We start from the raw sequence: 17,836 nt of genomic DNA on the forward strand, positions 1-17,836 counted from the left end.
ATTCCTCAGTTCCTAAATGAAGACTTGGCCAATCCTCACATCCAAAAAAGCATTATGTGGCACGTGCATATGTAACATTTTGAGTCAAGAAGTCTATAAGAACTTTGTGACATTACTTGATAGACATAAAACAAGATACAGAAATGACAGACTGTGAGGTGCCATTAAGTGGCTCACTGAAGCACGTTTATTGCAATGGCTTTCTCAGGTTGTCCTTTCTTCTGTTGCGTGAGTCTTATAGGAACATGTCTGCCTATAGTAGATTTTAAATACACTAGCTAATTTTAAACAAACTAGCTAATAACTGTATAATCTGTGAAACTGTTGTAACTTTATAATCTGTGAAAAATGTGCATACGACTTTATGAAAGTGATTTCAAAAGTTCTTAACACTCTGCTATGTGTATGAGTTAGGATTAGACTCCCGAGTGTATGAAAATGTGTCTCTGCATGAACATCCCCAAATCTGAGGCTTGCTGTAAATGATTGTCTCAGGAAATGGGTTTTTTTCTTTCAAAAATAGGCTTCAATATGAAACTCCCTCTATAACTTTCCATACCTCAATAACTTAATATTTAACAACATAGGTGCAATTGACATGTTTGTCTTCTGCTATGCACAGAAGAGCTAACAGAACTTGGATTAAATGACACAGCTCATCAAGGTGAAGGACTTAGTTTGGAAAGAGATTTAGTCAGCCAGATGACAGCAACACAGGAAAAATCACAAGAGGACCTCCCAACAATAAATAATAGCGTTTCTAAAGAAATATGGTTAGATTTTGAAGACTTCTGTGTATGCTTTCAGTAAGTATGAACTTTTTGTGTGTATTAAATGTGGTGGATATATAAGCCATTAATTTTTAGCTATCATTTAAAGGGATTAAACCAATATTACTCTGGCATTGATATAATAGCAAGAGAAACTGTTAGAAAGAAAGATCGATGAGTTGACTATCCACATAGAACATCAATAGCCGAAACTCAGGCCAGTTTCAGGCCATCATCAGAGACTTACTTATTGATTAAGATGAAGACTGTTTATTCACTAAGAGAGATCATTTGTGTCCCTTTAAGACAACTAATTCAATACAGTTGTTATGATTTTTTTCCCAGCTTTATTGACGTATAATTGGTAAATAAAATTTTAAGATATTTAAAATGTACATGGTGATGAATTGATATAAATACACATTGTGAAAGACTCTTCCCATTGAGTTAACACATCCAACACCTCACACATTTACCAATTTGGGGGGACAGGGTGGGAACATTGAAGTTCTACTCTCTTAGCAAATTTCAGTAACACAATCCAGTATTATCAAGTTTAGTCACCCTATGGGATGCCTGCGTGGCTCAGTCGGTTAAGCGTCTGACTTGGTTTTGGCTCAGGTCATGATCTCACAGTTTTGTGAAATTGAGCCTAGTATCGGGCTCTGTGCAGGCAGTATAGAGCCTGCTTGGGATTTTCTCTCTCCCCTTCTCTGTGTCCCTTTCCCACTTGCGCTGTCTCTGTCTTTCTCAAAATAAAGAAATAGAAGCTTAAGGTTTTTGTTCTTTTTTTTTTTTTTTTTTTAAGTTTAGTCACCATGTTATACATTAGATCCTCGGACCTTATTCATCTTATAAGTGAATGTTTGTATCCCTTTACCAACCTCTTTCTATTTTCTACACCCACCCCTGTAATTATTTGATCCTACGATCCTAATGTGTTGGACTAGTCTGTTGCATATGATGGCAGTAACCTGTTATAAATAATGTTTTCCAGGAATATATATATTTTTCACAAACCAAGTTCATATTGCCTTAACTTTCAAAAAACAGAATTCAAGGTAAATATATTATTATCTCCTTTCCTTCTCATATGTAAGTTTGTGATTAAATCATGCTAGTGAGAAACACCTTCAAATCTATCAAGCATTTCTAAAATTATATTAACAAAATCAATTCTTAGAGTCTTCTACTAATCTCTTATGCAGACAATAAGCAAAATTATGCTGCTCATATATCCAAGTATGAGTCATCTGATTATGTTCAGTCCTGAGCTGTGTTATTATGTGAATTCACATTGAAAGTGCTTGATTTGTGAATAAATGAATCACAAATAAATTCGCTATATTTGATTTAAATTGTTTATTGAAATACATACTATTCCTAAAACAAAAGCACACTTTTACTATCATTTCTGCTGTTTTTGCCCATGTTCTTCCCTCTACCTGGAGTTCATTCTCCATCTTTATTGCCTTCATCAGGCTAATGCTAGAAGTCTTTCAGAACAGCGTGAATGTCCTTGACCCTGTGAGACCTCCTTCCCTGGCCACAGAGTCTAAGTCAAGTACCCTGACTGCATGCACTCTGTGTAGCCTATGCTTACCGTTCTCCATCCCAACTGCCTCATTGTTTTTCTCTGTGGCCCTCCACCTACCCACCCATTTGATGTCAACATCTTAAGGAGAAAGACTCTGTCCTTTTGTTTACTATTATAATATTGGTCCTAGCATGAGGTAGGAACTCAACAAAAAAAAAATATTGAATGAATTAATTAACAAATCTCACATGGAGTGGAATTTTGGGGAAAACTATGAAGCATATTCTGGGAAATTAAATTTAACTGAAACTCTTATGTTGCTTGTATGGGGCCGTTCAAGCCCCCTGCAATAATGCCACATCTCCAGGAGCGGTACACACAGTTGGGGGAAGAAAGAAGTCTCGGAGATGGCTTTTCTCATTGCATTTGTACTAGATGAGAATGCCAGCAGAGAAAACCTTTTTTAGCATTTTTCAGGAGGTGCTTTGCAGCTGGTTGTCTGCTCTGAAAGCAAGAATCAAGTCTGTGGTGGTGCCTGTGGGGGAAGGTCGTGGGAGAACTGGTCAACCTAGCTCTGGAGTTTTTCTATGAAAATACCCAGAGGAATGCTTTGACTTTATGAAAATAACATAACTGCTAATTGGGAATAAGTGGCCCCAGAGATGTGAGAATAACATACAGTTTACAGGCACTTCGCTGTATCTCCACATTCACTGTTGGCAATAATAAAATGAAAGTCATTGATAGGTGCCTACTCTGTTGCCGGCCCTGAACTAGGTTTTTTATTGCATTAGCTCCCCATAGCAAACCCTATGAAAGGACTATTATTATCATCATTTTTCAGGTAAGGAAACTGAGGCAGGTTAAGGCTGAGTAAATTGCCCAAGACCACCACACTGGTAAGTGGCACAAGCATCATGAGAATAAGATTTGCCTGATGTGAAGCCTGGGACTTTGTCACGAGTACGCCTCTCTCGCGAAGTACACCGGGTTGGTAGCCTGGAGCCAGACTGCCCGGCTTCGAATCCAGGTTTCATTGGAGTGGGACCCTGACTAAGTTAAGTCCACTTTGCCTCAGTTTTCTTTCCTCTAAAATGATTGCAGTAAGAGCCCATTATCCTAGCATTGGGAAAATAATTGAGAGGATGTATGTAAAACACTTAGAAGAATGCCTACTAAAGGCAAGTGTAAGCAACGTTGCTGTCACTCCTGTCACTAAAGGCACTTTGGTTACGAGTTTTTGTTATACCCCACCCTCCTAGGACACATGCGTATCTGTGCAGTAAAATGGCCAACTGATTTTACAAACTGGTGGTAAATATAGATTTTTTTCTCCCTTCCCAAGTCCCAGCTGGGCAAAATAAGATGATAGCAGTTCCTACGAGTCCCTTTATTCCCCCGATTTGTTTTTTACATCAATGATATGAAAAAAACAACAGCTTTTTCTTGGAGGGCATTGGAATTCAAACTTAACAGCCATTAGGATGGCATGGGAGGATGGATTGGTTGTGGGCTCAGGCCGGGCATTCCTGATTTTAGTGGCCATAGGTGATTTTAGTGGCTGAGCCTGAGGCCTCTCCCAGCACATTCCATGGATGTCCCATCAGTGTTCAGTGTGTAGGTGGGATAGGTGCTCCCAAGGTGCCCGGTGCTGACACCAGTGCAGAGTTCCTCTGGGTGGCCTCCATGCCCATCCTGTCCCCAAATTCGCAGGCCCTCAAAAATGACAGCAAATGAGCTCTTTGCAGGAACTCTTCCTCTGGCACGCACACTGGGCTGGCAAATCCAAGCTTCTTTCATGATTTTGGATAGTGAATATTTGAAACAACTGTCTTTATCGCCAACATGTCGCAGCTAAAAGGAAACAAACAAAATAGATGTCAAATGCTTACTATTGAAAGATACTGAGGGAAACGATCTTTTAAAACCTAGTTACACTGTATCAAGCGTTTCCAGAAATGCTTGTCATTCGATTGAGTAACAAGCCTGCAGTTTTTACAGTATCACTAGAGATTTTTCTTTCATATTTTAATTGTTTTTATATTGTAAAATACTATGAAAGCTTTTAATGTATAATAACATTAAGTTAACTTAACACACTTACCATATGCCATCAATCAAAATTATGTGGAAGCGCCAAGAATTTGAGAGGCAACAGAAGTGCTACAGTCTCAAAGACCAACCTTGGAGTTGATACGTAGATAGACCTACTTTTGAACTTCAGCTCTGAACTTGCAAGCTCTGTGATGTTTGGAAAGTTACTTACTCTCTTTGTGTTTCAGTTTCTTCATCCATGATTATGGATATTAATAGTGCCCCTATAGGATGGCTTGAGATCATGTGCGTGTAACCCTTCCGGGGCTGTCCTTTAAGGGAAGTTCTGGTTTTACTCAGTACTCTCTTGCATCGTCAAAGCGAAAATCCAGTCTGGTTCATTAGTGTGCGTTGGCTATATTTCTAGAGATCTTGTAAACAAAAGGAAGAAAGGGTTTATATCACATGCCATCCTATAAAATACCTTGATACATCCCCATTAGACATTTCCATTCTTTGCCACAGTTACTTTGTGTCCTGTCTATTTATCAGAGATCTGTGTTTTCTGAGTATTGCCCAGCCTCAAGCCCAGTCTCCTCCATTTGTTATTTCTGAAACAAGCATATCCCTTTTCTTCACTCGTGGAGAAGAGCTTTGACTCTCTCTGATAGGGAGCCAAACTCACACAGGTCCTGTAGACCCAGCTTCTATAGACTATTGCCAGCATTTACTCAGTGTGATTTTCTTCCTATCATTAAAGCTGTAAAGTACTTACTGTGGTGTCTAGAGCACAGTAGGTTCTCTATAAATGTTAGGTAGAATTATTAGAAGTGTGAAATACGGCATTAGTTGACTAATATTAAATTCAATGATTTGTCTGATTTCTCGCAGTTCTCAGATGAACGCGTGTCCTACTATCTGTTTGTGGATAGTCTGAAACCCATTGAACTGCTGGTTTGCTTTTCTGCACTGGTACGATGGGGAGAATCTGGAGGTAAGAGGGCTTTGAGAAAATTATAGTCTTAAATCCCAGCTCACTTTCATTCAGTCCAGGGGAAATACAAGATTTTGGGGCTCTGGATGAAGGAAACTATTTCCTCTCCGGAGTCTGTAAGAGAGTCACCCTCACACCGCCTCCTAGGATGGTCTTCCTCCTCAGACGTCATGGGTTATGCTCACTCTTACCACCTGCTCCTCTCCTTGTTGCGGTCGCATGTTCACCTCTTCAGCATGACTAGCCACTCTGTTTTTCTTTCCACCTTTGCATGTCACCATTCTTGAGTCTTTCAAGATCTGTTGAAAAACATGCACTCTTCCTTTGATTTGACAATTCTGAAGATCTTTTCCTCCGTCCCACCCTGGCCTTTGTTTTCATGATTACACTTTAGAACTTACCTGCCAGTAACTATATCGTCTCAAGCATCCCCATTTCAAGCTCTGACTACACACCCTGACTCTCCAGTCCACTTTCTCTAGCACCCTTGCTTCTACAATCCTTTGACTCCACTGGGACTGCCATCCGTTGACCCTCCCACTTTTCCCTATTCATCTGTCTCCTCGTGTCCTTATTTCTCTCATCCCCCAGTTTCCATGGCCTGTTGTTGTAATTGTAGCCTTGGACATAACCTCAGTGTGATTGCTCATCTTTACCCCCTCAGCTTACTGTCTTGGCAAAATCCCAGTACTGGTTGAATTCAGCCAATGAGCTCTGTATCTTACATGTGGTGCATCAGAGCACTGATGAATGTGCACCGATTGGATGTGACTGGAGAAAAAATAACCCTATCAGCTAGCCCCACTTTCAACTGAGGGCCACAAATTTCAAAATGGCCCCCTAAACACTGCCAACGCTTCCCTGGTTCATGCATTCCTCACTCTCATCCTCCTGGATGACTGTCTCAAACCTTCAGATCTTCTAACAGCTGCTCTCATCCTTGTGTATTTTCAGCTGATGACCTTGCTGCTATTTTCACTGGAGAGAGAGAAAAAATCAGGAATGACCCACTTCATCTTTCCCATAATGAGTTCTCCCCAGTTCTAGTCACCTTCCCTCCTGCTCATGGATGGACTGTTCTTGCTTCTGTCTGAAGCCAGCTCTTTGCACATGTGCATATATGCACAAAACACCATTCTTCAATTCTTTGTCCTGTTTGTTAAAGTTAAATCTGTTTGTTTCAAAACAGATTAAGAAACAGCATCCCCCACCCCCATCAATCTCATTACCTATGAGGTTTTTAAAAATATTTATTTATTTACTTTTGAGAGAAAGAGAGAGAGAGGAGAGGAGGGGCAGAGAGAGGGGGGAGGAGAAAATCCCAAGCAGGCCCCACATGGGGTTCAGTCTCACGAACTGTGAGATCATGACCTGAGCATAAATCAAGAGTTGGACGCTTAACCAACTGAGCCACCCAGGTGCCCCAACTATGGTTTGTTTTTAATCATACCTGTAGTTTTATTTTCAAGATAAATTTGGCTAAGCTGATCACACTTTCCATTTTAAGGAAAATATGCATAATTGAAAGTTTTCCTGATTTTGATGAATAAAATTCAAAATACTATCTCCTATCTCAAATGAATAAATGTTTTTACTGGATTACCAAGATCAATCCTACTAATTCTATGTAATCCATGAAAAGCTATGGCTTTTATAGAAAAATAAAAGCCTAAACAGCAAAATCAAAGCATCTCTAATTCAAATTTATAATACCTGGCACTATGGAGGTTCAATAAAAATTTGCTGAATGCTGGATATTAAATGTCCTGCCAACTTTGATGGCAGGCCTATGATTTTCTACCCAGGTATACCCAGCGGTTAGAACAGAGTCTAGTGTGTATCAGTGGGCAATAAATACTTGTTGAATATTTCCAAACTTCATTGGTATAAGCTAAGTATATCTATTAAGTAAGAGCTCCTAAGCCATACCATGTCCTAAAACATTGAAATTCTATGTGTGTAGAGGTGTTTCAAGTCATGTTGTTCTCTTATATCCTCAGTTTGAGTATTATCGGGAAATAGGGTAAAAATATAGGGTAATATAAGTTCTGGAGATGTAATATACAGTAGGGTGACTATAGTTAATGATATTATATTATATATTTGAAATTTGCTAAGAGAGAATCTTAAAGGTTCTCATTACAAGAAAAAAAACTGTAATTGTGTGGGGTAATGGATGTTAACTAAATTCATGATAACCATTTCACAATATATACATGTATCAAATCATTATGCTGTACATCTAAAACTAATACAATGTTGTGTGTCAAGTTTGTTTCAGTTAATTAAATTAAATGAAATTAAATTTTTTAATTTAAGAAGTGTTTTGGCCTTAGCTACCCATGAAGAATGCCTGATATTCTTTATTCATTTTCAGAGGAACGCTAAATGCTAAAATTAAATTTTTGTTACTGATTTGCTATTTCTACACACAATTAAAGCTAAGAATCCAAAGTAAAAACATAAGCAATAGGATATTTAGACTTCGCTTGACCCCTATCTTAGGAGAACCTCTTAATTTCCCAGATATGTTTCCTCCACCTTTAAAATTGCACCCAGAGGGATATTGTGATTTCTGCCACAGATAATAAGGTAATCAAAGTGATGAGGATGATTCTGAGGAGGAAAATGGGACAGAGAGGAAAACCTGAATCCCACTTTATATTATTTCCAGTAATTATCTCCCCAGAGTAATTTCTCTGGGTTTTATGAATATTTTCAGAACACCTCTAATTCCTGATATTGTTAGTGTCATTACTAGGGTCGTGAAGTGAAGGCCAGCTATACTCTCACAGTCAAATTTTCGTATTTTTCCCTTCCCTAGCTTTAACAAAAGACAGCCCCCACGTAGGGCCTGGACTGCTTACAGCGGAATCCCTTTCCTGGAAATCTCTGAGGCCACGAGATCTTGTTTTGAAGATTCATACGTATGCCACCAAGGCTGCGGTGGTCCGGCTGCCTGTTGGGTATGGAGTAACTTCATTTTTCCCACATGAAGAACTTTTTGAAGCCTTGTAAGCTACTGGATACCTGATAATTAAACAATATGGGATATAGGATATGGTTTCTGAAAGTGATTTCGTATGAAACAGATCATTATGATTCTTGCGAAAAATAACTCCACGAGCAAATATATTAAAGAAATGCTGTTCACCGAATCTCCATTTGGAAGACCCATAATTGTCAAAGATTAACAATTTCTTTAGTAAAGAATAGGGTTTAAATCAGCATTTCTTAAAATCAATGTATCAAACAATCCTTTTTGTTTTCTTCAGAATCTTACATGCCTTGGCAAGAACCATGATTTTATTTAAAAACAGACTTTTTTCCCTATCAGTCTATAGTTTTACCTTGTGTTTAATATTACCTATAGCTTTATTTTTAATTAAAATAAACTTGGCTCGGCAGATTATATTTTCCATTTTAAATAAAATATGCATAATCGAAAAGTTTTCTTGATTTTGATGAATAAAATTCAAAATATTACCTCATATTTCAGACGAAATGAATATTTGTACTGTATTTCCTAAGATCAATCATGTTAATTCTATGTGATCAATGAAAAGTGATGGCCCTTATGAAAAAAAGCAAAGCCTAAACAGCAAAATCAAATGCTAAACTAATGTATGGCAAGCATCCAATCTTCTCAGGAAATAATAAATTTTATTTTATTTTATTTTATTTTTTTAACGTTTATTTATTTTTGAGACAGAGAGAGACAGAGCATGAATGGGGGAGGGTCAGAGAGAGGGAGACACAGAATCTGAAACAGGCTCCAGGCTCTGAGCTGTCAGCACAGAGCCTGACGCGGGGCTTGAACTCACGGACCGCGAGGTCATGACCTGAGCCGAAGTCGGCGGCTTAACCGACTGAGCCACCCAGGTGCCCCAGGAAATAATAAATTTTAAAACTTCAACATTTCTCACATCCTACCCTGAAAACCCTGGCATAGAGAGGTTCTCCCAGAAGTCATTACTCTGAGTGCTAATCCATTAAGACAACCAAGAACAGGAAATTAATAAAGAACCTCCTTATATATATCTGGGTGTTTCCCTGCAGGGCCTAAACTATCAACATGTATGTTTTGAACACGCTCTAAGTGCTCAACAATGGGGGGAATGAGTGTCCCTGCTCTCGGTGACACCGCAACCCTGGTAGGAAAGACACAAACAACACACATAAAATTATGCATCTGTGGGAAAGTGACTATGAAATCTACAAAGCCCTATACCACTGTGAATTATTCTTGTTAGTGAAAAATCAGGAGTCCTTTGCACTGGGACTGCAGCGTATGGGAGTTTCCTCCAGCATGTCCAAGTTCCTCATTTAGCGTAACTATGTTTTATGTGACTAATGAAACATAGATTCCATGATCTCTGATGATTCTTTCAGAGTGAATATCCAAAAGTCTTTATCCCACCAGAGTTAAAGAATTCTACTCTCAGTAATGTCTGACTTCATTTGAGCACAAGCTGTCATCAAACAACCAGCAGAGTCAAGGACTACAACGGGAACCCCTGGGTCCTCATATATTGTCTATTCTCTTTAGGAGACATATGCTTCTCTTCACCGCATACTCCTCCGTGGGGCATTCCATACACATCTGCAGCATGGTGACTTTTGTCATTGGGGACGAAGATGCCGTGCTACCCAACTTTGAGCCGGTAAACTTTAAGCAGTTGTGATTTTTTTGGTGCCTTATTTTCAAAGATTTTGAACTAAATCATAGGCCTATTTTTTGTAATTCAACTTACCCATGTTTTACCTTTTAAAACTGTTAAGTATATTCTGCAAGAAATTCTCCAAAATGACACGTACAATAAATAGCCTACACTCTGCAGGAATGCAAAATAATTTTAGTTTTTCTCCGACAACTGCATTCACTTCTGCTCTGTGGAATCCCCTTTCACCTCTATTAACATCACAGGTAGATTCCATAGCATACTGGTCCTTTGGAATGTATAGAGGATCACTACAGTCCTTTCCATTACAGCTTGAAACTCTGGTATCATTGACTCCTTTTACCCCTTCCTCAGCCTAAGAGATTTGGAGCATTTGTCTCTGGGATTCAGGGAAAGAGGATCCATGGAGAGTCCTGTCACTCTTGTTCATCTCCTCTTTTCTTGGCCTCTTCTTAGTTTCTCTTACACCGCTGTTCTGACGGTGTCTGAAAGAAGAAACGAGGTAAATGCAACCGGCCACTCCCCTGAGGTTCTGTCTCAGTTTTAGATGTCCTCTAAAAGGCATCCCATTTAGATATGTGGGCCTCTGCTTTGGGGGGACCAATTTGCATGGGGCATTCTCACTGCATAATTCAGTTTTACACCATCCCCCCATCCCATCTCCATGTAGCACAGCCTCTTATTAGGGAGGCGAGATCCTCTCAGCCAGTCGATAACTCTCTTGGCGAAGGTAGCATCAAGATGATTCAGAAGCAGCTCTTTTGTGCTAATGTTGCTGTGGCCCAGACAGGCTCAGTCACGGATTCTTGCCTCTCTAGGCAGAGATTGTGCAGGATTCCCCTGACGGCCTCCTCTCTGCTGTGCTGTCTCTCTCCAGTCCTCTCCCTCCTGTGCAGTAGAAGAAAGATCAGCAAGCCCACCTTATAAGTACATGTCTTTTATTCCCTTAATTACGTTTATCCTGCTTTTTTAAATTATTTCTTTCATTTTTGTTTTCTTTTCTTAAAAAACAATTCTGCTTTAGGTAGTATGGATTATCCAGTCTGGTTTTTTTTTGTTTTTTTTTTTTTCTTTAGGTGACTGGACTTCGTAGGTGTCTAGTTATTTTGATCTGTGAACTCATCTTTCCCTGGGGTTATAAATTCCTCCATCTTATAAAACCTACTGGGGCTTAAAGTCAGGCCCTATTATTCTTCAGTTCGAATGAGGAAGCAAGAAGCGATAGACCAGTCCAAGAGCAGAAAGATTCAAGCTGCTCAGAGCCGTATGTGATCACTCCCAGTGCTGCCTCTTGACCAGACAACTTTTCTGGTCCTGGCTTCACCTGAGGGGGAAATACCATTGAGAAGAGGCTTTCTGTAGGCTTTGGGAAGTTGGGGAGAAGGTAATAGGATAGTAAATGCGTTAAGGGGGCGAGTGGGTTGTGTCTGTCTTCATCAGTTCGCCCCACGCAGCGAATTGGTACTGTCCAGGTATAGCTGCGGGCCCATTCCTCAAAACTTCTGCAGAGAACCAAGGGGCATGATGGCAGCATGGTACTCCCTAGGAAAGGGGGCAAAAGTAGACCTCACAAGTTCCCACTTCACCCACTCCGTGCTGTCTCAAAGCACCCTCTACTCTGGGCAGCTCCTCCTCTACCCACCAACTACCCACCACATACCAATCAAGATAATCTGCAAATGCCTTAGGTTTCTCTTTCTCTCTCTCTCTCTCCCCCCCATTCCCCACTCTTTGGTTTTGACCTACAGTTTTGCAATTTGACATCCAATTCCTTTTTTTTTTTTTTTCACCAGCCTTATTGAGGCAAAACAGTCAAGCAAAATTGTAAGTTATATAAACTCTACATGCTGGTGATTTTGTATACATAAATATTGTGAAAGGATCCCCATCATCTAGTTAATTAACACAACCATCACCTCACCTCATGTACTTATTATTATTATTTTTTTTTGTGACAACATTCAAGTTCTATTAACTAATATCAATTCTGCAATATGGTGTTATCAACTATAGTCACTATGGTTTACATTTAGATAGATCTTCAGACCTTGTTCATATTATAGTTGAAGGTGTGTACCCTTTTGCTAATCTCTCCCAGCTTACCCCCTTATCTTTTTAATCTTCATCACTATCTCCCTGAACTCTTCTCTGCCCATTGGTTCTCCAATCCCACACAATTTTGTCGAACTAATTCCTAGACACCTTCAGAACTAAATATGGGTATTAATACCATGGAGAAATGTCCCCTGGCTCCCAATGTGAGGTAGGTGTTATTCCTATGTGTTCCCACTACAGCAGGAATCATATCCCTTGTTTTATATCTTTGAGATCACAGCCCCTAGCAAAATGCCTTGAGCAAGTAAGCCCTTCACAAATAACTGTTGAATCAACCATAGAGAAGAGGTTTAATATATTAACAGAAACTAAATTTTTGTAAGCTTAATTACACTTAAGTAAAAAAACAAAAACAAAAACAAAAAAAAAAGTGAGGCTGGCTGCTTTGCTTTCCCTTCACAGGAGAGCTACCGATTCACAGAGCAGTCTCTAATAATTTTGAAAGCTGTTGGAAATGTGATTGCTAGTTTCAAAGATAAGGCTAAACTTCCTGTGGCTCTGAAGGATTTACAAACAGCTCACTACCCTATTCCCCTCCACAATAAAGAACTAACAGCACAACACTTCAGGGTAAGTATGTTCAAGTTATGATGTTCCTAGAAGGATACTTTCTGTTTGAAAAAGATATATCTTATATTAGGTGATCCTCCAAATTTAGCCTTTAAAAAGATTTACATGTATTTCAAAGAGGAAGAGAGAGAACTTGCAAGTTTTCTAAAGTGGTGTCTAAGAAAAAGGGAGGGAAAGAGTCTCTTCCTTTATTTTCCATAGAGAGAAGTAAGCCTGCTTTTGTTATTTGTATTTGCCCTTACGGTACCTTGTATTCTATCTGGGCAACTCTACTTGGGACACAACACTCCCAATGGAGAACTGCTCACCTGGGGCATGGGTAACCTACAAGACATACCTGCTGTGATTTACTCTTGAACCAGTATGATTGCCTCCCTTCAGTGAACTCTGTCATCCACTCTTGAAGGTGATGGCTCTAAATGGCTTAAAGTGGTATCCACAAGCTCTGAAAATAAGCAAATGATTAAATCATCATATGACAAGAAACCTATGGTCTCCACTGCTACAGTCAGCCCTAAGGCTGTAGTTGGTATGCAACATCTCTCTCCTCTACCACTCATTCTAGATTTCCCATTCTTCCAGCCAAAGCCTTAGCTGTTCTAGTTGCCTGGTAGGTAACCTAGACCTTCAATCCTGGTGGGTACAGGACCTTAATTGCCTTACTCTTTTCAGGCTGTGACTAATCATTCACTGTGGAAGCACCAAGATGTATCACGACAGGGATGCCTGGGTGGTTCAGTCAGTTAAAGTGGCCAATTTCGTCTCAGGTCGTGATCTCACGGTTCATGAGTTCTAGCCCTGCATCAGGCTCTGTGCTGACAGCTCAGAGCCTGGAGCCTGCTTGGGATTCTGTGTCTCCCTCTCTCTCTGCCCCGCCCCAGCTCATACTCCATCTCTCAAAAATGAGTACACATTAAAAAATTAAAAAAAAAAAGTATCAAGACAAATTCAGACATAATTCTTCCTGTCCTCATTATGCAGCAGAAACCCTAGTACTTCATGACAATCTGGGTAAATTCTTCCTCCACCCCATTATATTAGTTCCTTTTCCCCTATTTGTATATCAGAATGAGGAGCACAAAGCAAGAAAGCATGTATCATAATTTAGGTTTATTGCAAATCATACCATGTTCCCTGATGGAAACATTCCCTGCCATCCATCCCTCGGAATTAGGTTCTCCAATTTAGCAAACTACCTGTTGGGACAGAGAACATTAATAATTGCAAATGGGCCACCGGAAATAATGGTGAGAGAGGCCAATCCTACTTCCAATTTTGAATCCCAGGCCTGCATATGTTAGCTTTTACAGATATAGCACTATGTTAGTCTTTGGTCCTGCTCATCTATACCGTGCCCTGGAGGATACTGTGTCAGTTCTGCAAGGTATCATCTCCAGGCTGGCTTCTTAGCTGAGGCTTTTATATGCCATTCCACTTTACCAGGAATCTTATCCACTCTTCCTATGGTATATATTAGGGCATTGAGTCCCAGACATTTCTCAGTGGTTAACTCTTCTCTGTAAAATGCGACCCTTGGTCCAAGGGGATGTTAGGCTGGATCCAATGCTTGTAAATCAGATTTTCTGTAATTTCCCTTGGTTAATGGTGCTGACAGAGGCACCAAGGAAAGACAAAGCAAACTCATCATTGAAGTAGGTGTCAATTCTAGTAAGGACAATCACTACCCTTGACAGAAGCCCGCTGGAATAAACTTGCCACCAAGTGGCTGACTGGAATCCCCAGAGGATGATACCACATTAAAGTTTCTGCTACCAGCAGGTTAGACAGCTAAGCATGGGTGAAAAAGAGCTCAAACTATTGGAACCATTCATAGTTCCTATCCCTGCCATCAATATTACTCATTCATGAGCCTGTTGTTGCTAGGTCAGATCTGATATGTAAGGAAACTTTGTGCATGCATCGTTTACACATCTTGATAATGAAACATTTTTATATTTTTAAAAAAACGTTTCTTTTTTTTTTCTTTTTAATGTTTATTTATTTTTGAGAGACAGAGCACGAGTGGAGGAGGGGCAGAGAGAGAGGGAGACACAGATTCCGAAGCAGACTCCAGGCTCTGAGCTGTCAGCACAGAGCCCGACACGGGGCTTGAACTCATGAACCATGAGATCATGATATTACATAGTTAATGTGACATTGTTTTCAAAGAGCCATGTCCCATAAATCAATAGATTCCAAATTTGTCTACCATAAACAATTCCAGATAGATCAGGTACAGCATTCTGTAAGTGTCCCATAGATAACGACTCTCTCACTAGAAAATAATATCAGTGTATTACTTGATAGGTCTTTCATTAGCATGTTTAAGACAGAAATGGGCCAGGTCATCTGTATTTCCGTGGGATGCTCACATCTCCTATAGTTCCTTCTCTTTCTTTAGATCCCTATCAAAGTTTATGGCCTTCTAAGCCCTCAGTACATGCAATGGAATAATATTCCCCAAAGCAGAATGTTCTAGCACCAACTCCAGAGAGGACCATCAAGTACTGGCCTCTTTCTTTGTTGCAGGTTCTTATCCTTTACCTTACTGGGGATGTCTCAGGAAGTCTCATCCTCTGGATCCCTAAATCTCCACTGATGTAGTGGATCCATGAATTTGTGCAGTGTTTATTCTCCACTCTCTAGCATGCCTGTGTCTTAATCAGGAAGTCACAATAATGGCCCCTTTCTGCCCACAGGTAGCACAGAGTAATATCCTGTAGAACTCCCAACATGATCAGAGACTCTGCTCGCTCAAACGTAACAGAGAGGAGGAGTATTAGCATAACTGTGTATTTTTCTTATTTTTACATTACATGTTGAAATGTTTAGGACATTTTATTAGCATATCACAGAAAACACATCTAACTCATTTAAGTCATAACAAGTAGTGGGATGTGTTAATTTATGAAAAAGATACAGGGAAATCTTCTTGATAGGAATGACTCAGTGAGGAACTTCAAAGAGGGGATAGACAGCCCTTACAACTTACCTTCTTCATTTTGTTTTCTCTTATCCACATGGTGTCTCTATCCCTAAGTGCATATCCTGGAAAAACTGGCTCCTGATTTATATCACTTTTCCATATGAGACCAGTTTAGAATGTCTTCATCCTGATTTCAAATTAGTCAGCCAGAGTAACACTGATTTGCTTAGCTTGGGTTAGACGATTGCCTGCAGGCTTGCCCACCATTGTCAGCTAATGGGGCAGCTGCAAACACAGATTGTAACATTAGGTCCCTGTCTCTCAATATATGGGGAGGGGTGAGGCGTGGTCAGAAAATATAGACGAAGCAGGAAGTACAATAGTCATATGCCTTTGAAGGGCACTGTGTTTCACCAATTCAAAGATGTACGTTTCTTTTCACACTTCAACATCGGGAGGAAATCACAGTGTGTCTTATAATTGGTGGTTCCTTACAATCACTGCTGGCCAGGTGGCTTTCAGAATTCTCCGCATACACATGGACTTGTTCATAAGGGTTCATATTGTCACCACTTCGGAAGAAATGTGTGTATTGTTTGACAAAAGCCTGATCCTTGGGGGAAGAGAATTAAATGATATTATTGAGCCTCTCAAAGAAACATGAAAGGAGAAAGATTTTCTCCACACCAGACTGAGCCCCCCCCAGGGCACAGGGAAAGAGAGAGAGGGAGGGGAGTACCTCAATAAAAGCCACCTTAAACAGTGCCCCAGGTGTATTATATAATCCACCAAGCACATTACTCCCTACGGACAAATAAATAGCTAAAAGTAAGCCAGCAACAATCTGCTGGGGCTTGCTTATTATTCTTAGTGGCATGACTGGATAAATGGAATCCCTCAGTATATCAAGATAAAAGCAACGAAAAATACAAAATCATGTAGGAAAACACGAACGTTAAGTACTTTCAAAAAGTGATTTACAAGAGTTTGAATATGAATGTCTTCAGAATACTTAACCAACTTATGTAGATTATTTCATTTTTTCATGTATGTTTAAGTGTGATATATGATGAAAAAGCTCTGTGTAAGTAAATCTAAAAAAGCTTTTTCAATAAGAAGTAAATACTCTTAGATGGACACAAGAAAGTGATAAAAATTCTAAACAGCATGTTTTCTTCTTTGGTAGCACATGAAACCATAGTGTGCCTTAGAGCAAATGGTGTTATAGAACCAATGAAATATTGTATTTAACTTGCTGAAAAACAAGGGCCATATTTTTCATCTTACACTCTATCTCTTCAACCTGTTATATTTTGATTGAGCATACATTATAAACATTGTTGTAGTGATTAAGTTTTATGAAATTGGAAACAGTCAGATGAGGGACACCTGGCTGGCTCAGTCAGTGGAGCATGTGACTCTTGATCTCAGGGTAAGGGTTCAAGCTCCACATTGGGTATAGAGATTACTTTAAAAAAAATTTTAAGAAAATGAAATAGATGATACATAATTTTGAGCTCTTACTGAGTGAATGACATTTGGAAGTCTTCTGTTATAGTGTACTTTTGAAAAAATATGTATTATTTTATTTTTAGAGAATCTAAAGTTCTTTAGAGCCTCTCTGGCTAGGTCACAGCATTTTCTTGGCTTAAAAAAATGTACTAATGTATTTTATCTTTTTCAGGTTTTTCATATTTCTTTATGGCGCTTAATGAAAAAAACTCAACTAACAAAACCTCCTCCCAATTTTAAGTTTGCCTTTCGTGCTTTGGTTCTGGATTTAGAGTTACTTGATTCCTCCATGGAAGAGGCCTCTTTAGGTACTGAATAATTTTAGATATTTGTTTGACAAAAGAATTTCTAGCCTTATATAAGATGAATGATTTGAGAAAAGCACCAAGTTTTTGTGACGTGGGCAGACTGTCTATACTGACAGGCAGAGAATTTAAGCCGTGCTCTGGGAAGCCCATGGGCCCCAAGGAGCTGCCATGTGTCCCCAAGCTCACAGCCTCAACCCTCCTTTCCTGGCTCCCCCCATGCAATTTTAACACTCCCTTTAAATTTTGAAAGAAACCTCTCACTGCTTCCACAGAAGAATGAACGGTGAGTGGCTCACTCAGGTGTCCGTATTTAGTGTTCTTCTTCTCCAGAAAGTTTACATTCTAAGAAAGGACAATGTGCAGAGCACAGTATTAAATATGAAGACAA

General features: G+C 39.6%; 1 protein-coding gene across 8 annotated transcripts in view; it reads left to right on the top strand.

The window, feature by feature from the left end:
• ADGB (androglobin) overlaps nucleotides 1–17,836 on the top strand; it is a 160,677-nt gene that overhangs the window by 89,491 nt on the left and 53,350 nt on the right. For 6 of the 8 annotated variants that reach the window (XM_042987275.1, XM_042987279.1, XM_042987280.1 and 3 more), the window contains 7 exons: nucleotides 623–806; nucleotides 1,768–1,831; nucleotides 5,233–5,335; nucleotides 8,160–8,349; nucleotides 9,885–9,999; nucleotides 12,535–12,702; nucleotides 17,313–17,448. In XM_042987275.1, the coding sequence (XP_042843209.1) occupies nucleotides 623–806; nucleotides 1,768–1,831; nucleotides 5,233–5,335; nucleotides 8,160–8,349; nucleotides 9,885–9,999; nucleotides 12,535–12,702; nucleotides 17,313–17,448 (960 nt within the window). The remainder of the gene's footprint in view (nucleotides 1–622; nucleotides 807–1,767; nucleotides 1,832–5,232; nucleotides 5,336–8,159; nucleotides 8,350–9,884; nucleotides 10,000–12,534; nucleotides 12,703–17,312; nucleotides 17,449–17,836) is intronic. The other 2 variants (XM_007086878.3, XM_042987281.1) reach the window with 2 other exon arrangements.

Source organism: Panthera tigris, chromosome B2 (genome assembly GCF_018350195.1).
Source record: "Panthera tigris isolate Pti1 chromosome B2, P.tigris_Pti1_mat1.1, whole genome shotgun sequence".
NCBI classification, from domain to species: Eukaryota; Metazoa; Chordata; class Mammalia; order Carnivora; family Felidae; genus Panthera; species Panthera tigris.